Source organism: Colius striatus, chromosome 3, assembly GCF_028858725.1.
Source record: "Colius striatus isolate bColStr4 chromosome 3, bColStr4.1.hap1, whole genome shotgun sequence".
Lineage (NCBI taxonomy): Eukaryota > Metazoa > Chordata > Aves > Coliiformes > Coliidae > Colius > Colius striatus.
The window spans coordinates 27,727,708-27,754,343 of NC_084761.1; the positions used below are offsets into that span (position 1 = coordinate 27,727,708).

Below are 26,636 nucleotides of genomic sequence, written 5' to 3' on the forward strand. Positions count from 1 at the left end.
TCAGAAAGATGTCACATTGCTGTGTGAAATTGAGATGTCGTTTTTAGAAGCAAACAAATACTTATGGAGCTTTTCCAGACAGTAGTTATGTTTTGTAGAGTTCCAGTCCTTCATACTTAAAATGTCACCTATAAAAATGGGTTAATGGCAATAGAGATAGTCAAGTTTCAAGACATGGGTTATTTTTTTCTAGGAAAGAAAAATGATGAAGATGGGGTGCTTCTGGGAATACACAGGCACAAATTTGGGACAGCTCTTCTGTAGATGTTGGCAGTGGGAAGACCAGTAGGACCTGAAGGCCTGAAGTCTGTGCCTGTCCCTGGTACTGATACCAAAGATACAAAGAACAGGAGACCCCACTCCCCAGCTTTGACAAATAAGACAGGCAAGTCTTCATGACTCCCATCTGCAGTTAGTATGCAAAGAACTGAAGGGAAGACCCCTCGGTGTAAACTTTGCACTAACAAGATAAACAAGTCTGCATGCTAAAGGACAATTCCAAGTGCCAGTCAGTACTGAGCATCCCAGTTCTGCTAGGTTTCAAAAGCAGAATTTACCAAAACTGCAGAAATTGCAAAGCTGTGAGATGTGACCATACACGAACAAAGTTAAAAGTCTACCTCCAGCCACCACTAGAGATCTTTCCCCCAGTACAGTGCCCTTGTGCAGAGGTCGTTTTGCAGTGTACTTGCATATGCATTAGGTTTCCCTGAATATTTGGGTTTTTTTCATATTTATCGTGAGCATGCTTCTGTTACTTGGGGTGCACATTAAGTGGAAGGATCCCCAATGCACCCAGCACTACAATAAACCAGTGTCAGCTTTCTAAACTGTCGTTTGGTTTAGCGAGTTTTCTTAATTAGGATTTTGGGTAGCAGTACGATTGAGACATGAAGGCCAGGGTTCCATGTTCACCGCCTAACATGGCTGACAGCAGGGGGACCGTACGCCTGGTGCCTCGAGGGTTTTCCCTCCAAGCTACCCTTTCCACCTGTCCTGCCCTGGCAGCTGAGGGCTCGGCCCCTCTCCTCCCCCGACCGGTTAACGGGAAGGGCCCTGAACTGGCAGGTGTGGGGCCCGCAGGTGGCGGCAGCCCCGCTCCTGCGGCTACCTCACGGCTCCCGAGGGCGAGTGTCTTAACCGGCCTAACCGCTGCCCGGCACTTATTGTAGCAGATCGATATAATCACATTAACGCATCTTGTGTTGCCGGCAGTTTTACGCGGTAGTGGCAAGCGAGGGCAGGTGGCGGCGCTCGCTGACGTGCGCTGCGCCGCGGGGGCGGGCGCGTTCCTGCGGGGCCAGTGGGGCCGGCAGCGCCAGCATCCCCGCCCCTCCGGGCGCTGCCGCTTCTCCCCGGCGGCTCCTTTAAGAGGGGCGGGAGCGGGGCCCGCCGCAGCTCTGACGTCAGGCGTGAGGTGCCGCTCTAGATGCCGCCTCCTCCCTCCCTCCCTTTCCAGATCTTTCTCGAACGCGCGTCGCCCGCAGCCAGCGCAGCCCGAGCCCTTCCGGAAAGTGCCGAAGCCGCGGCCGGCGCCCGGCGGATTCCCCGCCGGCCGGCGCAGCACGCCTGCGCACAGCAGAGGATCCGCCGGTTGGTGGCCGGTGCTCCGCAGTGGGGGACAGGCGGGCGCGGAGCCGAGTCCCAGCAGCCCAGACGGTCGCCGCTGCCGCTGTAAATCGCAGGCCGGCGGGAAGTGCCAGGCGCAACCATGTCCGTGGTTGGCATTGACCTCGGCTTCCTCAACTGTTACATCGGCGTTGCGCGGAGCGGAGGGATCGAGACCATCGCCAACGAGTACAGCGACCGCTGCACCCCGTAAGTACCGGCGCCGCCGGGCCGCGCAGTCCCCTGTGCTCCGCACCCGCGAGCCCGGCCGCTCTCTTTCCCTCCTCCCCCCGCGCCTCTCCTCCCCGCTGGCTTCCCCGGGCGGCGGGGCGCTGTGGGGCGGGTGGAGTCGCGCGTGTGTCCCCGAAGGGCCTTGTCCTGTCCGCGGCCTCAGGGCTCTCCTCTCGTGGCTCTAGCGTCCAGCCCGCCGCTGGCGCTTCCCCGGCTGCCTGGCGGGAGCGGGGCCGGGGCTCTGGCGGCTCGCCGCCGAGACCCCGCCGTCATTCAGCAGCCAGCAGTGTGAGGCCTCCCTGGCTGGACGAGAGTCCCTTTCTCGGTAACGAGAGGGGTGTTTAAAGCCGGCGCAGCAACGCGCCTGTCGGGGCAGGAGGCCACCTGGGAACACTTGCCCGCCCCGCAGCTTCCCCCCCGCGTTTGAGCCCGCCGTGTCCTTGAAGCACCGCTCGCGCTGCATGTGCCGCGCGGCTCCTGGGCCACAACGGGTATGTTTTTCTGTCCTTGTTGCACTTCGGTGTAGCAGAGATCGCGGTTAAGTTCGTGTGTTTCTCCAGCGGCTGCCGGAGTCGGAGCATTTTCATTAACAATTTTGTGACGGGGCGGCCGTGCGGCTCGGCGGGGAGGAGCGGGGGAGGTGGCAGCTGGTTCACCGGGGAAGCGGCGCGGGGAGTTCTCTCTTCAGAAGCCTGTGCTTACTCGCACCGCGCTGCAGCTGCCGGCCCTGGGCTACCGGGGCATGGCGAGGAGGAGGGGGAAGCAGTGGGCAGCGGCCGTGATGATGGGATACGCAAGAGTAGGTGGAGATTTTTCTCGTCTGTTTCTAAGGGATACGTCTAGGAGCTCCATCTGTGCCGAATTTTCAAGGAGGACTCAGGAATTCGTGTAATCATAAAAATCGGGGTTTGGATGGTGATTTCTTTAAAGGAATTTGTAGCCAGCAGCAGAAAGCTATTTCTGCTCTGTGAGGCCATAGTAACTTTAGCATGGCTGTCTTTTGGAGTAACGTAGGTTTTGTTTTGCTGCTTAAAAAGTTGGGGTGAATTTAAGTATAAAGAAATCGAGTGCTAAAATGTATACTGCTTGTATTAATCGGAGTACTCTTCAACATTCTTTTTACTGCTTAGGAAAAAAACACCTCTCACATTGACTCTCAAGAAGGCATTATTCTTGTGCACAGTTTGAGAACTGAAATTCTGGGGCCTTTCCCATTCTGTGCGAGGAACCCCCAGAAATTGTACCCAAAGCATCCTCAGGCAGCTGCAGTTTGCTTCCCTCTTATAATCAAGAGCTCTTTCAATTCTTAGCTATAGAGTGTGTTCTTTGCAGGTAGGCTTCACATAGATTTCCCTGCGTTTAATATTTGTCAAACTAATGTTAGAGCAACTACATTTTCTAAACATTTCCAGAGTGATTATGAAAGGACTTTAAAGCACAGTTAGCAAAATAGCATTGGGACAGCACAGACAAGTAAAGGCAGTAGTTAGTTACCTCAAAGTGACATTTTCCCTGCGTTTTTAAATCTGTTTTTCCAAAATGCAACGTAGAGGAACATGAACAACTTGCTTTCTCATGCTGTTGATTTGAAGCAGACAAGTAGATAGAAATAACACAAGTTTAGTACTGTTATGGAAGTTTATCGTGGTAACTAAACCTTACCTGGAACAGGATTTGAGTAATGTAGGGAGATCTAACTCTTCAATTGGCTGAGCTTATATGCTTACTACACATAGCATATACAGTAAATGCACTCTTTATTTATATGTTTCTATAGATGTGCTTACATAACTTGCATACTTCAAGTTAGTTAGTAATTAATGTCACTTGGATATGTTCCAAATACCAGGGACCTACACAGAGAAATACAAGGTGTTAATGTTTCTTGTGTCTAATGTAGTGAGGTGCAAAAATACCTGAACTAGCTCTGGACAAGCTAATGCACTTTTGTGCAGTGTGTTATTAAGCTGTGTTAAGATACCGAGCTAGGTCCTAAAGGTAGGACAGTCTTGGCTGTACTCTACAGGGCTAATTGCTTTTCCCAAGGAAGGCTAATTAGCGCAGCTGGCTTCCAGTTTTGGAGCTGGTTCAGATACCTGTGTAATACTGCTGTGAGCAGTACAGCTTTAGTGTCAGCATTACAGTGGAAAGTAGTGTAGAGTTGGGGAAGATATGTATTTTAATACAGCACTCTGAAGTCATAAATCCAGTGTCTTGGTTGTTAAAACATTTAGGTGATCTGTTGTTAGTGGTGTTTGCCTAAAACTTGCATACTTAAGGCATGGCATTTTTAGCGTTCTTAAAATGTAGCTCGTCTTTGAAACTTCAGCACAAGTGTTTTAGAGAGAGAAGAATAAGATTCTGTTATTAAGCCATTCATTTTGTTATAACTTGTACATTTTAAGGCTTTTGGCCTTTGCGTTTCTTTGGAAGTTAGCTGACATTTGGCTTTTTCTAAACAGAGAGTTCCAGCGAGTCTCTTGTACACATTTCTAGCGTGCTGGGCATGTTAAACTCATGAGGAATGACCATTTGTGCATATTCAGTCCAGTTATGTGGGAAATGGTTTATTGTTGGTAGCTTGTAATTTTTAGTAAGCTTTTTCAGATCATTTAATCAATTAGTGTAATCATTAACTAAAATGGTGAGGAAGTATTTTCTTCAAAATGATGATTGAGAATATTGAAATATGCTTCTGGCAAAAAGAATCGCTGCCTTTACAAAAGTCTATGTACTGCTCAGAAGCTCACTTAAAGGTAGGCTCAGGGTAGCAGTGGGGAAACAGTTGTGTTGTCAAACTGATGTCCTTATGGTGGATGTGCTTTCTAAAGGACTGCCTTCGATCCAGCTGAAGTATTTGGAGCCAGAAATTTCTTTGATAGCGCCGTTTCCAGCCACAGGAAAGGGAAACCATCCATCGCTTGTGCTGGCACAGAATAATTGAAGTAAACCATGGGAGAAACTCTTGGTTGCTTGGTGCTCTGCATAGGAGTATTTGCAAGTAACACTGTTTTGTCAACAAAGTCAAATTCCTGCAATGAAAAGTGTGGTGTAATAGCCCTAGCATGTTATTGTCCATAAAGTGTCTTGTAAGTCATGTGCATCCTTCCTAAATTGCTCTTTTATCTGACTTTTCTTATAATTGGAAACAGTGTAATTGGGAAACTGTAGTGTTAAGCAACATTAAATTGTAAAAGCTGTTTGTGAAAGCTGAACTACATATTTGAAAATGTAGGACAACGCATTGTCTGTTTGCAGCAGTTAAATTTGGAGAAGGTTTTGCATGTTTGGTGTGGTATTACAGCAGGAGAGATTGCTAGATAATACTGATCAAATTACATCCAGTGCCCTTATAACAGTGATGATGGAGAGGAGGCGGGAAGCAATCTACTGGTGTGACCTTTATGTGCTCACTAAACAATTACATTTGAACTGTATGAAATCTGTATTGTATCTGTTATTTACTGCTGAATGGGTTTAACTGGATAAGTTTCCTTAGGGGAGAGAGTCCTTTTTCCATTCTGTAAAGTGGAGGCATGGCTACAGTAACTTGCAAAATAATAACAATAAAAATAATGATAGTAAAGTTCATTTCCAAAGGCAGTAGTGAGGTGGCCAAACGGTGGCTGGGGATCTGGGACAGCCTTTGCTAGAGACAGAGGCAAGGCTGAGAGGGGAGCTTGCTGGTAACCTGAGCTGCTGAGGGCTGTGGACTACTAGAGAACTTCCTGAGCAAGCCCTTGGTGGCTGGGAGCTGCTCCCAGGCACCTCCCCTTTTGCCTGTTCACCCTGTATACCTGGCAGTCCTCTGTCAAGTTTGCAGGACTGGGCAGTTCAGCTACCTTCATCTGGGTTGGGTTTTTTTTTTGGTTCTTGTCTTAAGATTCTTGTTGCCAATGGCTTCAGGGCTGTTGAGTCAAGAGAAATGGACTTGTATCAAGTTTTTAAATGAAATATCACAGGCCTCTTTGGTTATAAGCTGTGACCCAAAAGTAACTACTAATTCCTAACCTTTATTATAAGATCTGTAGAACACTTAACCTTTTAAAGCATTCCTTAAATGCAATTATAATGAAAACAGTTATGGTTGCTACAGTTTCTAAACTAATTTGCAAAGAAGAAAATAACTGGAAATCCACTGCAAGTTCTGGTGCTTCATGCAATAATGCTGTTAAAATACCACATCCATGTTCTACTCCTTTAATTTTTGTGGGTGTTTTGAAGTACTGTGGGAATATTTTACAATGATTTCCATGAAAGCTAAATTGCCTTTTTTTTTTTCCCCCCTCCTCTGTTTTTACATAGAGCATGTATATCTTTAGGATCCAAGACTCGGGCCATTGGGAATGCAGCTAAGAGCCAGGTGAGTGGATCACAAACTCTTGTCTTGTCTCCTGTTGAACTGTGGGAAGAAAAGTAGTGGATAAATTTGATATATTTGTTTTAAAGTAAATTTTTCTACAGTAAGTGTACATTTCACAGTAATAACTGTTTCAACACTTCTCAGTTGAATTCTCTGTATTAAAATTGAAACAATACTTGTGTGTTCTTTTGTCTGAGTAAGAAAATGGGAAGAGACAAAACCTTATTTTTTCCCCAGTAAAAGATTTTCTTGCTAATGATAGCAGGAATAGAGTTCATAATGAAGACTCCATGGGAGGTGGGGGGAAGATACTGTGTTTACATTTTAGAAAAGTTGAGACTAAATTTGAACAATGGAAGTTGGTATAGATACAGCTTGTTGCTTGTGATGTGAAATGGATGCATCTTAGTAATTTACTCTCTCCGTCCGGACCTTGGAACAGAAGTAAAATTTCTCTACTCCTGTGTAAATTCACTTGTAACTTAAAAGTTTGTCCTTAAAAGTAACTAGGTTGAAACAGTGACGAGAGAGCAGGTGTGGGAAGGCTTTATGGCCTGATGGGATGTGAATTAGAGGAGTACTTTAAAGGAAATGAACTTGTCAAAGCTTCATTTAAAGGTAACATAGATAATAACTTCATTTGTTCCTACTGACAGACAGTATGTACTATGATCTCTAGTATTTCATACTGTTATCAGAAAACTCTAAAATATCAAGTACAGTGAAAGATGGCAGCAAGAAAATGGATATTAGAGGAAAGCTAATGTGCATTTTTGTAATAGAGACCGTAGAAACAGATGCTTCTTTCTCTCTCTGCACACTTTGCTTTCCAGTAAATGCGTGAGGCTTGACATGGGTCTGCAGTGTGTATGTAAAGCTCAGCATAACAGAAGTTCCTTTCTGGAACTATATCTTCTAGAGCTTCTGTCTTCTATAGGCTGCATGTCATGGGGAATGAAAAATAAAAATTTCTTTTCCACAGATTGTCACAAATGTAAAAAATACATTACATGGTTTCAAAAAGTTGCATGGAAGAGCATTTGAAGATCCCTACATACAAGCTGAAAGGGCCAAACTTCCCTATGAACTTCAGAAGATGCCGAATGGATCCGTAGGAGTAAAGGTGAGTCTCTTAGTCTGTGTACTTGCCGATATCATACTGGTTGCCAGTGTAAATATAGCTGCACTGTTCATCTTTCTGGGTTTCCCTGTGCAAGACTGTTTGGGATTGCTAGACAGACAGAAGCCTGTCAGGAGTTCAGGATGCAAAACTTCACATGAAGGCTGAAGACTCAAGTCTGTTTCCCAAGTGGAGCAGGACTGTTAAAATTACCCTGTTTGCCCACTTCCTGCTTCAGATGCTTGAACAACCCTTACAGGAAGCAATTCCTCCTTGTTAGCTCATGTTAGGGCAAATGTGGTTTTAGGTGTATTACACATTTTCTGTTTGGTGGTTTGGGGCTTTTTAATTTAAAACAAACAAACAAAACACAAAAAATCCCCAAAACAAACGAAAAAGACCCACATCAAAAAGATGCAGCATTGTGAATAGCCCCTTGAGATAACTCGGGTCTTAAAATTTTGTTTCCCAGGAAACAGTTCTCAGCCAAATGGAACGTTTATAACTTGTAGGTAGCACAGATCCATAGCATCAGTTGATACAGAATGCTCTTTGTGTCCAGTCTGGTGTTAAACTTGTGTCTCAGTTCTCAAAGCTACAAAAAAAATGTCCAGGTTGTATATCTTAGAGAAGAGTCGAGATAATCTATTACTGAATTGCAATTCTCTGTTTTAGGTGAGATACCTCGATGAAGAGAGGCTTTTTGCAATTGAACAAATTACAGGAATGTTATTGGCCAAACTAAAAGAGACTTCAGAAAGTGCTTTGAAGAAACCAGTGGCAGACTGCGTGATTTCAGTAAGTTCCAATATATTTATTGCAGGTTTTTTATAGATAATTTTGGGTGAGCAAGAACCATTTGCATCATGGTCCACTGGTAAGAGTAGTAGATAGAAATTGCATTGCCCTGAAATGGGCCTTTATCATAGGTTTTACCAAATGAAAATACTTTCAGGATGTCATGTGGGAGAAGGTGGAAAATTTGTTAAATCAAGACTGTGCTTTCAGAAAGATCATAGTTTTGAGGCTGATTCAGACTGACTAACTCCAGGTGCTACATACGTGTAATGATCCTGCTGACTATGATTGTTGTTACACATGGGGACTCTCTATGTGTATGTATATCTTCCTCAGTTCCAAAGAACCTTCCCAGGTTCCTGTTAAATTTCTTCCTTGTTAACATGAACGCTGTTGGGTTGTATTGCAGTTTAGAGTTGCCTGAACTTCATGGCTTTGAGGGTCATAGTGGCAATTTGAGAAGCTCTAACTACCTGCATTTGTTTGAAAAGGTCTTTTTATTTGGCTGTTGCTTGGGGTTGGTTTTTTTTTTTTTTTAGTTATTGTCGTCACCTATTGAGGGGGTTAATGCTTGAAGAAGAGGTTTTGTTCCAGATAAGATATCTTAAATGTCTGTTTAAATGTCTTTGCTTACTGTTTCACTTCTGCTCTTGCTCTGAGAAGCCTGAGCATGAAGTATTGTGGTTATTCCCTCTGTGTCAGACAGAGACCTGGAAACTGCAAAGCTGTATACTTTAGCTGTTAGAAATCTACTTTAATCTTTCCCTTGCTTCCTTATGGTATACAAAGACAACTGACAGCGAATACCTCCCACACAAACAAGGATCCTTGGTGATACACCACAATAGTAACTAACGAAAGACACTATGTATGCAATTAATTCTGTGTCTGAAGCCTGACTGAAGTTGAAGATATGCCAGCTGCTTGCAGCCGGTTCCTAAATGGGCTCTGATTGTGCTTTGGCTATTTTTGATGGAACTGAGTTTTGTGTAGCACGCTGTCAGCTGGCACTGTGGTAGAGCTGATAGCTGAAGAAATGGGTAACAGGTTGAGTTGTAACACAGAGTTGAGTTCAGTACTAAGTTTAGTCCCAGCACTACCGTGGTCCTTCTTTTAATACTTATTTTGGGGCAATGTATCAATATTTATTGTGTTGACTGAGTGCTACACAAATGTTTTGAGAAACTGGTAATGACTTTAGGATCAAAGACTCATGGGAAGAATCTGATAAATTATTTCCAGGTTTTTAAACCTATTATGTTTAAAACAGCTCTGGATGTCATTTAATTTTTGTCATATTTTGAAATCTTAATTAAAAGATGCACTAAAATGAATTACCTAGCCATTTTATTCAGACTGCTTTATTAATCTAAGGTTAGCTTATAACAGTTTCTTGTGGTATTGAAATGTATAGAGTTGCTTAATTAGTAAGTCTGATTTCTTTAAATTAAAAAAATCCATATTTCATTAAATCCTATGTAATTATTTTTTTTAAACAGGTACCCAGCTTCTTCACTGATGCTGAGAGAAGGTCTGTAATGGCAGCTGCACAGATTGCAGGATTAAATTGCCTGAAGCTGATGAATGAAACTACAGCAGGTAAAGGGCAGAAGGGCAGCATTTTTTTTTTTCCCCTACCCATTCAGGCTGTTGAAGCTGTGAGAATGATGACATACTCCTGTTACACAATCAGGGACTTGGGGCGGAAAAGCTATCCAGGCTAGCACTGGCCAGTCCAGCTTGGAAGCTGGAAACATAGCAACCGTTTTGGTGCTGTTGTTTCCAGCACTTAGATAGGATGAGAGTTAGGGTTTGCTAGTGTAAATATGGTGTCCCTGCTTCTGAAATGAAGCTAGTATCTGTGTTTGCCTCTCTGCTGTACTGTGGAGCTGTAGCAGCTGTATGAGGAGAGCTTGAGCCAGCTTAGAAATCAATTAGTGATCCAGCTAAAGCTAGTATCCATGTTCTCTGTGGTACTATGGAGCTGTAGCAGCTGTATGAGGAGGGCCTGAGCCAGCTTAAAAAATTCTTAGTGATCCACCTTGGGTGTGCACCTGACCTAAATTTGCAATTGTTGTGTACTACACTATTACTTAAAAAGTGTAGTACAGCATTATCAGATGTAACCTGCATCTGTCTGAAACATTGCAGTAAACAAATGATTTAACATAGGAGTGTAACGAGGTCTTCTAATTTTCTTCTCAGCTTTACTGGAAGATAAATGTGCTGAAGTAAAAATACATCTCATGAAAATACTAGAGGAATGCTTTTTTATCATAAGCTGATACTTATTTGAAGTGAAATATATTGAAGGGAAACTTGTAAATGCAGAATCCAAGGTTTTTTCATTTTTTAGCTACTTAATATTTATGCTTTAAAAGGTCCTTATACACAACTGCATTTTTATGGAGGCTTTTGTGAAAGCAGACTTGCTGATAAAATTTAGACACAACTTTTAATCTATGAATTTTTGAAGTATTCATGTGAAGTGAAGCATGAGTCTGTGGGATAACAACAGCATAAACTTGTGGCAACTGTCAGCTGTAGCATTGGCAAAAACACAAATTCTACAAAAGAAGTTTGTTTACTGCCCTCCTCTGGCTTGTCTGAATTCTAGAAGTAGATTGCACTTCATGGGAACTAACGCTGGAGCCGTTTAAGACCATTACTTATTTACTTCTTCATGTAATTTCTTGCTTTTAGAACATCTCAACTAACTTTCCAAATGGATGCTGACAACTGAGATCTTAGTGAAGTCAGCTAAAGCATCTCTTGAGCATGCTTGACTTCTGCAAAGCTGAAAAAAACTGAAAGGGAGGCATTTCAAAGGAGAGACATGGGCATCAGTCTTAATCAGCACAGTTTCACAATTACAATATGAATTTTACTACAAGCAGAACTGCAATACGAAGTTATGCTTTAGTAGTGTTCAGCTTTTGCTTGACATCAGTTTCCTCCCTTTTCAGTGAAAAAATGCCTTCAACATGTTAACTTTATTGAACTTTGGCTTCTAGATTTAACCTGTGATGGCACATATGCTATTGACTTGAAGTTTATACTGTGCACCTTCAAAGCATTCAGTTGTTGGAAGGAGATGTTAGGTTATACAGAGTACTTATATGTCAATTACATTAAGTGATGGTGAGGTAATTTACTAGTTGAACTATAAATCAAGTTAAGAATGTAGCAATTCCTAATGGTCTAAAACTTTTGACCCTTATGTTCTATTTGAGCAGAGTACTGGAGGCATTTAGAAAGACTAAACATAAATAGTGTCTTTCTTTGGGTGGTGCTTTCACTGTAGGCTTTACAGTTGTATATGACTCTTCCTTAGCTTCTGTGGGTTGGTGTCTTTCAGTTGCACTGGCCTATGGAATATACAAGCAAGATCTGCCAGCCTTGGAAGAGAAGCCAAGAAATGTGGTCTTTGTAGACATGGGACATTCTGCCTATCAAGTTTCAATCTGTGCTTTTAACAAGGGAAAGCTGAAGGTAATATTTCAAGTAATATGATGAAATCCCAGATTTCATTTTAGTATTTAATTGTGCAATATTCTCTGTACTGTTCTGTAGAAAGATGGTTCTTTTAAAAAAACCTAAATAAATGTCTATAGCAAGTATATTTGAAGTGCTGAATACAAAAACTTTGTTATTTTGGGCTGTTTCAGCAGATGAATTCTTACAAAACACAGAAAAGAAGTATCCCAGAGCATGTTTTGAAAAGTGCTTGACGAGCACACTGCACAGCTTTTGTGCCATACTGTATCACGGAAGTACTTGCATGTTCTGGTAGTTTTGTAAGCATTGTAGTTGTGCAACTGACTTGTATATGGGAAATTGTTGCATTCCCTGAATTGTACTATGATGATTTTTCTCTGCCATCTGTGAAGGTTTAAGGTCTAAATTCAGTAGGATATGAACTAAAACTGAACAGTCATCACTTCCCAGTTTTGATATTTTTCTCTTAAGTTACTAATGACTGAATGTTGGTTTTGGGTTTTTTTCTGTCAACTTGTCTTTGGTAGAAAAAGGTATTCATCCAAGGTGGAGGATGAATAGTGAGTGTTTTTCTGATTTGAGTAAATGACCCAGAACTAGTAATAGCATGACAAAAGAGCTATCCTAGTCTGCCTTCTAGCAAGCTAGTAAATGGAGTAGATGCTGCAGAATGGTAGAAAATAGCATAATACATGGCAATAGTATTTCATTTGGGGAGTACAGAAACTAAATAATTGAGGAATCGTCTTTTTAAGTTGCTCTATGCAGTTGTTGGTTAGAAGATGGTGGAAAAGCCACACAGAATTTTCCCACGTCAAAACTGGTTTTAAAAACATTAACGTATAAAACTAGCATCTGTATGAAAGCTATCACTATATCTAACCAAACATTAATAACTCCTAATCTTTGTTCTTGCACTTCTGTGCAGGTCTTGGCCACAACTTTTGACCCATTCATAGGTGGTAGGAATTTTGATGAGGCTTTGGTGGACTACTTCACAGAGGAGTTCAGGACAAAATACAAACTGAATGTAAAAGAGAATCCCCGGGCACTGCTACGATTGTATCAGGAATGTGAAAAACTAAAGAAGCTTATGAGTGCAAATGCTTCTGACCTTCCACTCAATATTGAGTGCTTCATGAATGACCTTGATGTCTCCAGTAAGATGAACAGGTACTGTGCATTATTTTCACTGCAGTGCAGGGAAGTGTGATCTTTAAGCTACCTTGTAATGTGAAATGCTTTCCGTCATCCTGCAGAGCTCAGTTTGAGCAGTTGTGTGCTGCCCTTCTGTCCAGAGTGGAACCTCCTCTAAGAGCAGCCATGGATCAAGCCAGTAAGTAGCACTTCATTTAGGTTCTACTTTTGGTTCAAGAAAGTAACTAGTAATCCAGTTTATCGTAGACCTCTTTAATGATTATCTTTTTAATATATTTTTGTATTTATTAGAATTGCAAAGCTAAGTACTGAAAAGTTAAATGTAAGTTCCATTCATATGCTTGTCATGTATGCATGATCCCATTCCTGCCTCATTTAGTGCACATAACACTCTGCAACCTTGGTTTATTGACCCTCATTCACCCTGTGTAATGGAAAAGGTTGGCACTGAAAAGATGGGATTTTTTTAAATTGAAAAATATGAAACAACCAAACCAAAACTATGATGGGAAAAACAGTTACTCTTTACTGTACTGTCTGGCCAGCCTGTTCCATATGTGATACATACATGTCCTCACTGACCTGAGAATTTGGCAGTATATTCTTGAAATAAGTTACCTGAAGCATGTGCAAATAACTTTTTTCTTTTTTTTTGCCTCAAGTAGTATAAAGGAGAAAATCAGACTTATACAGGAAAAGATTTTTACCTCTAATTGCAGCACCTTTAACTAAAAGAAAGGGAAGAATTCTGCTTATCTTGTGACTTTTCTAGATGGCTAACACAGGAAATAACTGGAATAACTGCAGAGCAGAGCTGTTCAAGGACTGACAGTTTTTTGACATTGCGTTATACACATCTTGAATTCAGAATTAAAAAGTATCCCTGCAAGCACATTCTAATGTCTTATTATATATCTTTAGTTGAGAGGTTTTGCTTTCCTTTATTGGCAACCAAAACTAAAACCAGAGATAAAATGTGTTCTTGTTTGGGAGGGGTGAGGTGTTGCCCAGTAGTGCAGGGCTCCTGAAGAGAGCTCCATTTCCCTCTTGGATTTATGCACACAAGGAGGGGGATGAACATGCACAATGCATTTTAAATAACAGCTATCCTCATTGATGCTTGGCTTCTGCGTTTTCCAGGTTTATGCAACTAGAAAACTTAGCAGCCTGCAGGAGGGACAAAGATGTTGAATAGGACATGACAAATCTGGTTTTAAAGGTCTTGTCAGCTATTGAATATATTCAGGGCTTGTCACAGTGCCTAGATAAGAGAACTCCTTTTGTGTTGGCTTTTTTGGTTGTCCAAAGAGAGCTTTACTACATCTTGATGATAACTTAAGGCCATGCACTCTCTTTTCTAGAACTTCAGCGTGAAGATATCTACAGTATAGAAATAGTAGGTGGGGCTACTAGAATTCCAGCAGTGAAGGAACAGATCTCTAACTTTTTCTGTAAAGAGATAAGCACCACGCTAAATGCTGATGAAGCTGTTGCAAGAGGCTGTGCCTTGCAGGTATAGTTGTTGACATGCAGATTCAGTATTGCTTCTTTAACATCATGTACTAACTAAATCCAACTAACCAAAAGCAAAAGGTACTAGAGCTGAAATAAGACGAAGAGTCTTACTTGCTCTTTCAAGAGCTGGTGGAAGTGACTATGTCAAAATTGATTGTATTACGTTCACTAGTTTGCTGCTGTTTCATGTTAGAGACCTGTTAAATTTGATGACCCAAATTGCACTGTTCCCACATCTGTGTAATCATTTGGAAGCTTTGAATGGGTATCTTTGCTGACAATCACTAGGGAAGTAGCATCTGTTAATATTACTTTAGTTAAGTCTTTCCGTTCAATTAACTTTCTACTTTGCATAGGAAGCTTCTGTTTAAAAATTGTGATAAGCAAGACCTTCATGTGACCTATATGAATTGTAGCCTTTTTGTATTTTGCCTTGTGCTTTGTATTTATTTGACCACATGGATGTAATAAAACTTTTTTTTGTTTTTTAGTGTGCAATTCTTTCCCCAGCTTTTAAAGTGCGTGAATTTTCCATCACAGATGTTGTTCCTTATTCTGTAACGTTAAGATGGAAATCTTCTTATGAAGAAGGAACAGGGTAAGTTGTTTTGGTGCCTACTAAAAAATGTGCATTTGTGTGTATAATGAAAAATGTTGAGCTAAAGGAAAGACCAGGCCTCAGACTTTGAAGCTGTTAATCCACCCAAACAGTTGTAATTTTCTTTCTGTTGTGTGTATATGTACCTCTTGATTTCTAATTACAGCTTAATGACTGGAAATAAATGTTAGTGTGAAGTTGCTTAATTTTTAAGTGTGGCATAGAATGCATAGTGAAGCTTTGAGACCTACAGGCCTTCAAACTGCAACTCTTGTTAGGAGCTGACTTAAACTAAATTGCTTAGCTTCTTGGTTAGCATGGCTGCCGATCATTAATGACCTTGATTCTGATAACCCACAATGTTCTCCTTGGTGGTTTAACCTTACTTTTGTGGGTTTTTTGCTGCTTTAGGGAGTGTGAAGTCTTCAGTAAGAACCATGCTGCTCCGTTCTCAAAAGTAATTACTTTTCACAAGAAAGAGCCTTTTGACCTGGAAGCTTACTATACCCATCCCCAGGAAGTGCCTTATCCTGATTCCAGAATAGGTAAAGACATGTGAATAAAACCCCCATACCCAGCTCTTGTTGATAATGAGAAAAGTGATTCTCTTGTTTTTTGAAGATAAGTTACTTACAGATTTCTTAAGTTCTTCAGAAAGAGTCAGCATGGTTTCTTAGTTTAGATGCAGTAACCAAATATTTACCAACATCAACTTTTGTCAGTGATTTACTTTCTTCTTCACTGTTTCTGAATGCTTTTTTAAAAATAGTTGCAAAGTACTTAGTGCTCAGTCGTCTGGTTCTTTTAAACAGAATAATATGGATAAGGATCTTAGGTGCCCACCAGCCTGGAGTTTTTCAAAGACATTGGATCAAAGGAGCTAGTAGCACTAGATAGTCACCTGTCCAGACAGGTGTCTGTCGTGTTTTTCTGTTAATCTGAGAATGTATAAGATTGACATTTCCTGCACTTCAGTATCTATAGTACAATCTAAAGTATTAGCTGGTATATATAAGTCTCCTTAAGGTAGCTGATAGTACCTTACTTGAAGTTTCTAGTAGACTCCTCAGTCTTAAAGCTCATTCGGAGTTTTATTTACCAATACATGATTTGGATCTAAACTTGGTGCTACTGATTCAGCTGCCTATGCAAGGAGTCTGTTGCCTTTAGGAAGGAACATTTTTTTACATGTGCACCATTTGCATCATTGACACTCAAATTTCCAGCAAGTTGCAAAATAAAGATCAGCCTTAGAGCTTCCAGAGCCTTGATAAATACTGTTCTTTCTCCAAAATGTGTAATGCAGCTTTGTTAACAAATTCAAATGGAACCTTTTACCCTTGTAATGTTGTATTTTATCAGTGCAAAGTGTGAGTTACATGGGTGAAAGTGATATTTTGAGATGAATCAGAGTAATTTCTCAAGTGTAATGGTTAGAGGAAGCAACAGAGAAGTAGAACTAAGAGTATTACCTGTATTTCATTAAAAAGTCAAGAAAAAAACACAAATGCCTTATTAGGTATCCTGTTTTCCCCAATTATTGTCTGTTTTAATTTATCTCGCTGTGGTTTACATTGTAGAATTGATAACAAGGTAGGAAGTTTCCAGTTAGATGAGGTTGCTATTGAAATGAAAACCCTTCAAGGAATATGTCTTAAACTTTTTTTTTTCCTTTCACTATCTTTTGGAACAAAAATTGAAACCATCTTTTTGTATTTTTCAAGGGCGTTTCACTATTCAAAATGTTAGTCCCCAGCATGATGGTGACAATTCTAAAGTGAAGGTCAAAGTGCGTGTCAACATTCACGGCCTTTTCAGTGTGGCCAGTGCTTCTATCATAGAGAAGCAGAACACAGAGGGAGATCACAATGACACACCTATGGATACTGAATCATCAAGTAAGAACCAAGGCAGAGATGATGAGCTGGTATGTAAACTTGTAAATATCTACACTCCTTGTAATTCTGACGAGAGACAATAATTAGAAATTAAATAACAGTCTAAGCTTTTGACATTTACTACTTCTTCACTCTTCAATTATTTCTTCAGTTACATAATATATTTCTTCATATTTATTAATACAGTACTGGTGAGAATGGCACTAAAAAGTAAAACCAGATTCTAAAGAAAGACTTTTTTTTTTGTTCTTGAGCATCTCTTTACTGGTCTCAGCATTAGTTAATGTTGCTATCGAATGGCAGTGTACTCAATGAGATCTGTTGGCAAATGAATTCTAAATGTTTGTCTCTCCTCAAATACTACACTTGCCTGAAGCAAAATATGTGGTATTTCTTATATATGGGAAACTTCATAAATACGTTCAAGAACATTTTTCACTAAGGGCACTTCTTTATGTACTTCAGTACTGGCAGTTCCTACAGACTGACTTGTAAGCCTGTAGGGTAAAATTACTAGAAATTGTCATTAATACTGAGAAACTAACAAATCGTGTCTTCCTAATGTAGTGCAAGGAGGATCAACTAACTTCCTTGGTAGTAGACTTGCATACTGAAAGTAGATCATTGAGAGCAGTGAGGTGCAGCTACCACATTTGGCAATGTAGAGCTTGAGGACTGGCTGACAGTGTTTTGCAACTGGGAATGACACACCAGTGGTGGTATTGGCAGCCTTTTTTCTTGGCTTGTCCTGTCCTATAGCTTGTGATTTTGCTTACGGCACAGCTCACGGGGAAAGAGATGTAGTGCCAAAGAGGATTAAGCAGCATGCAAAGTGCTCAGCAGAGTGACTGGCCTCACAGGCTGTCAGGAGTACTGAGTGAGGTTTAACAGAAAGCAAACACTTGGCGGCTTTATTTAGAGGAAGGAGTGAATTCATTTCCTGACACGATCTTTAGAAATTTCTCCTTAGCAGCTTTTCCCACTTTAGTTGAATATATTATAGGAATTAGAGCAAGTGGTTACACAATATTATATTATTAATAAGCATAAGTAACTCCTTAAATGTATTACTCTCCAGGAATCTGAGCATATTTGAAATAACAAAGATGATGCAGTTACTTGTGGACAAGTGCCCCGCATCTGATGTTTGTGTACAAATGAATGGTGGCAAGTGACTTAGCTGGCACTTAGTGTAGCAGGAGTATTGCATGTGGAGTTTACCAAGATGAGTGCCCTGTGTTCTGTACAAGAGTAATCACTTCCATCCCCAGGCTTTCAATCTGTAGTACTTCCATCCATCTAACACATCTTCTGTTTCACAATGGCGCTTGTCAGCAATTACCTTTCATTATCGAGGATGATACCTTCGACCCTGAGGAGGAGGTTTGTGGTGTATATATGTATTATTTCCCCCCTCTGGCTTTTCTGTGTAGGCAAAAGAGTTCCCTCCAGTTGTTGCCATTTCTGTGTGAACAGTAAGAACAGTAGATGAAGACTATATTCTTTTTTTTTCCTACTTTGAAGTGACCAAACTTAAATTTGGGACAATTAGCCTTCTGTTTTTCAACCTCTATCATTAAAAACTCGCTGAACCAATTAATATAGGTAAACTGCAACGTATGCACCTGCACTAGAGTTCCAATTCCTTCAGTCACTTTTTCTTGCATTTCAAAGAACTAACAGTAAATGATTTTACATGTGTATGTAGCTTAAATCCAGGAATTGTAATTTCATTGCAATGGAAGTAATCTTGGACTTTTCAGATCTCAGAGCTCATTAGTTATTGATGCTCTGGATCTCCAAGTATTGGAGTCATCCTGAAAACTGTAGACATATCTCTTGCTATGTTAGTAAATTTTTTTTGCAGTGATGACAGAATTGTATTACTCAAACTAAATCTAGTGATCAGCACTAATAATTAGTGATGTCTTTCAGATCTTTAAATTACATGCCTTATTCAAGGCACAGGTGAACTACAGATAAATCCAAGTGAAACTTCCTTAAGTTTGGATGGTAGGGATGGAAGCACAGGTCATGCTCCAAAAGGCTACTATAGACACTTAACTTTTTATGGTCCTGTGAGGCAGATTGAGGTAACAATTATGATGACTACGTTACTTTTGCTTTGGATTACAAACTTGAAAGTTTGCGTGAAAAAATATTAGGAGGTCAAAGTTCTGGCTGTTCCATAGAGAACTTGTTGTTATTGCTTGTGTTGGTGGTGTGTCTCTAGAATGTTTTTGCATATATTTTGTGTATTTACTTCTACTTTAAAACAGTATTCACAAGGCTTAGTGTAATTCTGTAATGGGGACAGATGTCAACGTCATAATTATTTTAAGTGGCACAGGCAGAGAAGACTTTTCATTGCCTTTGTGAAAGATGTGAATACAAGTGCTGTATCCAAATGCCTGTTTATACATGGTGAATCAAAAATTCTTCATAAGTCTGTATATTGTCTGTGATCTGTAATTGACCTCAGTCTTAAATTGCACAGCAAACATTTGCATTCAGTTATTTAACTCTTTTCTAGGATAAAATGCAGGTTGATCAAGATGAAGGTATTCAGAAAAGTCAAGCTGAACAACAGAACCAAGCAGATGAGGAAACTGAAAATGCAGGAACTGAAACAAAAGTTCGTATTCAGTATTGATAAGGAAATGTGATGTTGCTTCCCTGAGACTTTTTTCCCCAGTATTCTCAAAGTTATTAATATCACTAGTTGCAAAAGATGAGACTGTATTTAGAGCAGTACAGCTATATTGAAATGTTGTTAGGAATCCTGCATTTCATAGAATCATAGAATAGTAGGGTTTGGAAGGGACATTTAGCTATCATCTAGTCCAACCCCCCTGCAGAAGCAGGTTCACCTAGATCAGGTCGCATAGGAACATGTCCAGGTGGGTCTTGAAGACCTCCAAGGAAGGAGACTCCACAACCCATCTGGGCAGCCTGTGCCACTGCTCCGTCACCCTCACAGTGAAATAGTTTTTTCTTATATTTAAATGGAACTTTTTGTGTTGCAGCTTCATCGTCCTGTTGCTAGATACCACAGAAAAAAGGGATGTCCCAACCTCTTGACACCCACCATTTAGATATTTGTAAATATTAATAAGATCCCCCCTCAGTCTCCTCTGTTCTAGACTATTGCCTTTCTAGTCTTTCTAGCCTTTGCACTTGTGTTCTCAACTAGGTGTATGACTAAGACTTTAAAGTAAGTTTCTGTTGTTTAACATAGTTTCCTAGTGAAGATGAGATCTAGGGGAACTTAAGAAACATTGTGAAATGTGGTATATGGTGCCCTTAGCTTTTGAACAAGTTTTCTCAGCGAATGCAGTTCAAAAAAATTAAAGTCTACTGGTTTGGTTTAGAACTGAGGTAGTGATGATTCTGAATAGCAGAGGAATAATTATGTGCTTCACTTACATTGATCAATTTTGTAGCTTTACTAGTTTAGTTTGTCTTTTTTGTGAGTGTACATGCTATTACATTTCTGTGCTTCAAAGTTTCATAATAGCATACATTTTCTTATAGGCTGCTTCAGGAGAAAAGCAAGATCATCCAGTCCAGCCAAAGGTGAAAGCAAAAGTTAAGAGCATTGACCTACCTATACAAGCAAGCCTTTATAGACAGCTGGGACAAGATCTTATCAATTGCTATATAGAAAACGAGGTAAGCAACACAAATGGATGACCATTCAAATTAATGTTACTGTAAAAAATTATCCAGAAAGTATTTGCAACCAAAAACTTGCTATTTAATTTAGAGTTCTTTGGGATTTTGCCTTTAATTGTAAGGGGACCTGTTGTGGTTGGGTTTGTAGGTGAAATTAATCAGGTTCACTGGACTTAATGCACAGATCTCTGAGTTAGACCTGTTTCATTCTTAGGTAGGAAACGCCTGGGATTGCCAGAGAAGGCTGCACAGTATGGTACAGGAGTGCTCATTGTAGCATTTGTGTGTATTTTGGTGCTTTACATAAGCTTACTTATATCACAGTTTTGTCCTTTAACTCTTGATCAGCAGGAAAGTTGATGTTAGAAAATTTGCCTTTCGGAGGATCCTTTCTGAACTTTCTAGGTATTGTGTGTGAAGATCCCACCAGTATGAGTTCTTCTGAAAGACGATCAGTCTGGAAGAATAAAATAGAAAATCATTTTCATAGGGCAGAATGATTTGTAGTGACTTTCAAACCAGGGTCAAGACTGGTCTCTACTTATCATAGACTTGTAGTCCTGTCTGTGTTCTGTAGAGTTCTGTGGTATGGTTTCAAGAGTAGTCATTAAGCTTGACACTTGAAATGCTTGTTTTTTTTAAAAAAAGCTTTTCTCTGTCCTAGGGGAAGATGATGATGCAAGACAAGCTTGAGAAAGAAAGAAATGATGCTAAGAATGCTGTTGAAGAATACGTGTATGACTTCAGAGACAAACTCTGTGGAGTCTTTGAGAAATTCATCACTGAAGAAGTAAGACACCTATGTTTCAGCTGATGGAAAAAATCCCTTTGTGTTTAAGTTTGGAGTGTGGATTTTTTGTAGGCTGAGGAGGGTCTCTTGGACTTTCCTTTTTAAGATGAAGTAGATTAACTTTCCCAAAGTGAAGTTGAAACTATACTTACACCTGGCATTTTACAAAAATGTACACTTGCATGTCTTGTCCAAAAGTTTCGGTGGCAAGGAAAGATTCAGAGTGCAGGCAGGGAAGAACACCTCTATGCTGGGGGTAGGAAAAGCAGTGCAAATCCACCAGGTGCTCCTAAATGCCATGAGTGGGTAGGATTACAATGAAAGTGACCGGAAGTGGAGTGTCTGCAGCTCTGTGTTTTACTATCTAATTTCATTAACTTAGAAAAAACGTTTCTTTCCCCACTTAAAAAGTCTTTTGAACTTGGCATGTTGTTGGAGTCCCAATTGAAGTTGAAGAAAGCCGTACACTAGGTTTTTGCAAAAGCAGTATTGAAAGAACCCTGTAATCACTTCTCTGTAACAGCAATCTGAGTAAAAGTGGCTGATACGTAAGACATCAGCTCTTCAGAAAGCAAATGTCCAGCAGCAGGTTTAAGGTCTGCTTTCTGAATTACTTGGTCATCAACCCAGCAGTGCACTACAGCTGCCTTTCCAGTATAAACGCAAGGGTGTGAGGCTCTTTCACACTGCCGTTTCAAAACTATCTTATTATGGAGCTAGATAAGATCAATATTTCAAAATAAAGAAAACGCCGTTGATTTTTAGCCAGTGGAGTCCAACTGAAACAATTTGAATTTCAACTGTATGTGTAGTTGTAAGAATTTGTCTGCTTCTGTCCTGCAATCTGAGAAGCAGAACTTCTCATGTAAAAATAATAGGAGAGAATGTGAAGAGATGGCATGTGCTTTCTAATAAAACCAATCCTGAAGTTACGTAACTCCCATAAACTTCACCTGCAAATCATATTAATAGGGCTCTTGCCTCTCCTGTTTTGTAAAATCTTGGCTTTGAGGGTTATTAATTATTCTTACACTATCACTTAGAATGTCTTAAAGTGGTGGAAATGGTGTTTGCTGAGTAAGGGGTGGTCTGTGTGTGCTGAGAGAAACCTCATTTGTCACATTCCCTTCTGAACTATTGTCCCTGACTTCCTCCATAGGATTCAAACAAGCTGACTTTAATGTTGGAAGACACAGAAAACTGGCTTTATGAAGATGGAGAGGACCAGCCAAAACAAGTATACATGGATAAGCTTCAGGAGTTAAGAGTAAGGTTTTAAGTTCCTATCTAGAAACATCATGTGTGTGTTTGGGGGTGAGGGGATCCAGAGAAATATTTATAGCTAAGTAAGCAAAGCTCTTTCAATGAGATGTATCTGTGCATCTATCTGAGTGTTGTAAATCCATGAATTCCTAAATATGGACTTTCACATTGTATCTGGTTGTAGTTATGAAATGAATGTATCTAGAACTGGAAATACAATTCAGTTTAACATCAGTTGTGCGCTTAACTTGGAAATGGTGGAAATGGTGAAAATAAAGTAGACTGTCACTAGTGATGAGATAACTAATTGCTGTGGTACTTTCAGACTGCACACAAGACTGATGGGAAAGAGGCCTTTGAGTAGTTTGATCGCTCTCCCAAGTATTCAGAATTACACTTTAGAACACATACTCTGGTTTTCCTGCTTCCATTGCTTTCTGTAGCTGTACCATAAACCTCAATTTTAGATGTATTGCTTAGCTATAAATGCTGAAAAATACTTTAATAGGACATTCCACTGCATCACTTATTAGTAATGATCAGAAAATCCATAACAAATTATAATAATCTCATGGGAAAATGTGAATTCTGATGGATGATTCACTGGTTTGCAGTTAGTTTTTCTTTAGCTCTTGGGCTTCAACCATTTTCTTTCAAGTCAGATTTTCTTTAGGAGAGGCATAACTGATGGAAACAGCAGCATAGATCCTGGCAACTGTCGTCTTGCCCTGGATACCAGTGTTCAGGGGAAGGAAAAAACAGACAGTGGAGAAAATTAAAATTGTTCAGTTTAACAGCTTCAAAGTGAAACTATCCCTGTAAATCCTGTCATGTTTCTTTTGCAAACATACTGTTCAAAATGCTCTCTAGTAAGTAACTGCAAAATACTAAGCCTCGTAAGGGCAAACTCTACTCCTGTGTTTAAACTTCTGGGCTGCTTGTGTTCCACTAAAGCAAAATGCAAAGACCAAGCTCTTGAATGGGTGAGAAAAGTAACCAGACTGAAGTAAACTAAACCTGTATTCTGTATATATTACACTTGCATTCTGTCAAGATCTTTGTGCTTGTGTTTCCAGAAATTTGGACAGCCTATTCAGGAAAGATACATGGAACATGAAGAGAGACCAAAAGTTTTAAATGAACTGGGAAAGAAGATTCAGCTCCTTATGAAAGCAGTGGAAGCATACAAAAATAAGGTAGAAGCAAATTAGGGAATTAACTATTACAGGTGTTTTGAGTTTGGCAGTATACTTTTTGTAGTCCTGTAGGATTATGTGTTCTGCTGCTTTAAAACAACAGCTGTGCTTCTGCTCCTGAGAACTTCTTACTGTTCTAGATTGGTAGCAAAAATGGTTTTGTCATGAGAACACAAAAGAAGCATAGTCACACTTCCTGTGCCGACTTGTACTCCTGGAATGAGTGTCTCAAGTTCTGGCTGTTACCATAGTTTCTTTAGCTTAGAAGGCTTATCTTTTGGGGTTCACAAAATTAGAGTAAACCTCAGATGCTTTTTTCTTTATGTAGTTTGATTAGTAACCTGCACTTCAGTAGTGCGCACCTAAGTTCAAAATTTAAAGTGTCTAAAAAGCATGTCTTTTTCTGCAGTCATTCTTCATACTACAAGCTTGTTAAACGCTATTCCTAGCAAGTTGTAACTGTTACCCTATTTTATGTGTCCATGACATTTTTAATTGGGTGGGAAGCATATGTTAATGATATAAACATCTCTCTCCTTAGGATGAAAAATACGATCACTTAGATCCTTCTGAGATGGAGAAAGTTGAAAAATACATTAGTGAGGCTATGAATTGGTTGAACAGCAAAATGAATGCCCAGAACAAACTGAGCCTAACGCAGGATCCAGTTGTCAAAGTGGCAGAAATACTGACAAAATCTAAGGTAATAAAACCCAACATTGGACATGTTGCATTCTAAGTGTTTCTTAACAAGATTTTAGCTTCTGTGTTGAGCTAGACTATTGCACCTGCACAGATTTTCAAGTTATTAAAAGATTCAGACAGAGGGAGCAGTGATCTTAACAATGTGCAGTTGTGGCTCTTGGTTTACAATAGTACCTCTGAACAACCCTTTATAAAATATTGTGAGTTACAGAACCAGGCTTGCTGGGAATGGATTACCAAACAGGCTTTGGACAGATGGGAAGCCTTTTGCTAGGGGAAGGTTTTCTTGACAGAGTTAAGTCTGGTCCTTGAAAGTGAAACTCTGGGTCATTATGAAGCTGAAACAAGTTTGAGATGTTCTAGTTGAGTGCCATTACTTGTGCCACCAAATGAATGTGCTTTTCTGTTCCAACTAGGAATTGGATAGCTTCTGTAATCCCATTATATACAAACCCAAACCGAAGATAGAACCTCCCAGTGATGGGCAGCCAAAAGCTAATGGTGAACACAATGGGCCAGTGAACGGACAGAGTGGTACTGAAACGAAACCTGAACCAGCGAAGGACAATTCTCAGCAGACCAAACCACCTGGAGAAATGGAAGTGGACTAAATCTTGCATTTCTTTTACTGAATCAAAATAGTGCAAGTAACCACAGGGTCCATTCTTTTTGTCTGGTACACACCTCAGATGTTCAGTTATTCTTAGCCAACTTTCCGTCATTTGTTGCTGAGTAGTTTTGAAAGTGTTTTATATTAAGTACACCTCTGTTCATTTCCACTGATGCTGCTTATGTGGAGCTTTAGCCAAATGTAGATTGTATAAGTCAGTTTAAGCTTTCCCAATATATTTTATATCAAACATACAGAATTGCTATATAAATGGCAACAATCTACCTTATTTAAAGCTTTTATTGTGGATAAACCTCAGCTCCTTTATTCAGGAAAGGATACTGTATTGCACTACTGATGCTCAAATGTAGATCTAATTGCATCTTTATTTTGGAAAAATATTGGAATTGAAGTGGCAAAACTTGTCACTCCAAAGCACTGACCTTTTCTAGTTATGTATTGTTATAATTTAAATATTAAAATAGAGTTTAGTTGGCATACTAGTCCATCTTGTTGCTGTATCATAAGAATTGTATGGTCTTATTCACATAAACTGAGTAATACAAGCTTAAACATTTTTTAGATGCCCATACCACTAACTATCTTAGTTACAAAGTGCTAGCATACTGGCTGTGCCACGTGCTGAAGTGAAATTCACCAAGGGTCTCAGTGCATATGGCTGTACATGAACCTACTGTGCTTAGGATAGGGTGATGCTAAGGACAATAGTACAAAAAAGGGTACACAAGGACTGTTGTGTACCTTTCCCTTGCAAATGTCTTATTGCACATGTTAGTATTTCCGCTTGTTTTGTTTTGACTGAAATCTAGGTCTTGATCACATCTTCTGCTGGGGTGGATAAACAACAAAAATTGCACTGTGCAAGCCAGATATTAGCACCCTGGTTTTTATGTTGCTGGAGTGCTGTTTGTTGCAAACTTGAAAGAAGTACCGAGAGCTAATTTAAGCCTTGGTGCTCAGCATGTAAACCTTTTTTTGTCAAGGATCAAAACAAAAGAGCTTAAAAACTGGATGTTGTTACCCCAGAGATGGAACCTACTTGATGAACTTGTATAACTTGCAGTTATCTTTGGTCACTTAATGAAAGTGTCTATAATGTATTACACAGTTGAGTCACTATTTTCTTTGATACATCTTAGACATTGTCAAGGTCCAATATGTATTCATAAATTCTGGATGCTTCTGCCAGTCACTGAGGTACTGTAGCACTTAGTAGGTCTCTTTTTTCTTGTGACTTTTGGTGCTTCTATTACCAGAATAGGAGTGGATTACTCTTAACTGTGAAGTCAAGTCAGAGTAAGAGGAGTAGTTGCAGTGTAAGCTTCTGAGTCAAACTCCATTGCAGAAATGCATTCAGGTGTTAATCAGGCTTTTCTGCAGCAGTTCTCCTGTACGAGCTCTTGTAAACAAGTGCAGGGTCATACTGTCTCCAACCATGTCCTTTGTCTTCCATCACTGTTCATCATACTAAAACAGCAGTCTGTGTCCCAAGCTAGATTTGGTAGAGGTGAACTATACTCTGATATCTTCACTGAAAAAGGAAGTATCACAGTGTTAGAGAAATCTGCTAAACTAGCTCAAGTGCCACA

The 26,636-nt window shown here is 40.0% G+C and overlaps 1 protein-coding gene across 2 annotated transcripts; it reads left to right on the forward strand.

Annotated features, from left to right (window-relative positions):
* The first annotated feature begins 1,456 nt into the window (after positions 1–1,456).
* HSPA4L (heat shock protein family A (Hsp70) member 4 like) lies at positions 1,457–26,147 on the forward strand. Of its 2 annotated transcripts, XM_061991758.1 has the most exons (19): positions 1,457–1,818; positions 6,145–6,202; positions 7,185–7,325; positions 7,998–8,120; positions 9,620–9,719; positions 11,479–11,612; positions 12,547–12,791; positions 12,878–12,954; positions 14,138–14,289; positions 14,783–14,889; positions 15,301–15,434; positions 16,614–16,816; positions 19,321–19,422; positions 20,322–20,459; positions 21,127–21,252; positions 22,412–22,519; positions 23,592–23,711; positions 24,253–24,414; positions 24,833–26,147. In XM_061991758.1, the coding sequence occupies exons 1-19, from the start codon at positions 1,712–1,714 to the stop codon at positions 25,025–25,027; spliced, it is 2,532 nt and encodes an 843-aa protein (XP_061847742.1). In that variant the 5' UTR covers positions 1,457–1,711; the 3' UTR covers positions 25,028–26,147. The 2 variants fall into 2 exon arrangements, with proteins under 2 accessions (XP_061847742.1, XP_061847743.1); XM_061991759.1 differs by lacking the exon at positions 19,321–19,422.
* The last annotated feature ends 489 nt before the right edge of the window (positions 26,148–26,636 follow it).

Coding starts and splice junctions, on each gene's coding strand:
- HSPA4L (XM_061991758.1), top strand. CDS start 1,712: ATGTCCGTGGTTGGCATTGACCTCGGCTTCCTCAACTGTTACATCGGC. Junction 15,435..16,613: donor TTATCCTGATTCCAGAATAG/GTAAAGACATGT, acceptor GTATTTTTCAAG/GGCGTTTCACTATTCAAAAT. Junction 16,817..19,320: donor AAGGCAGAGATGATGAGCTG/GTATGTAAACTT, acceptor ACTCTTTTCTAG/GATAAAATGCAGGTTGATCA.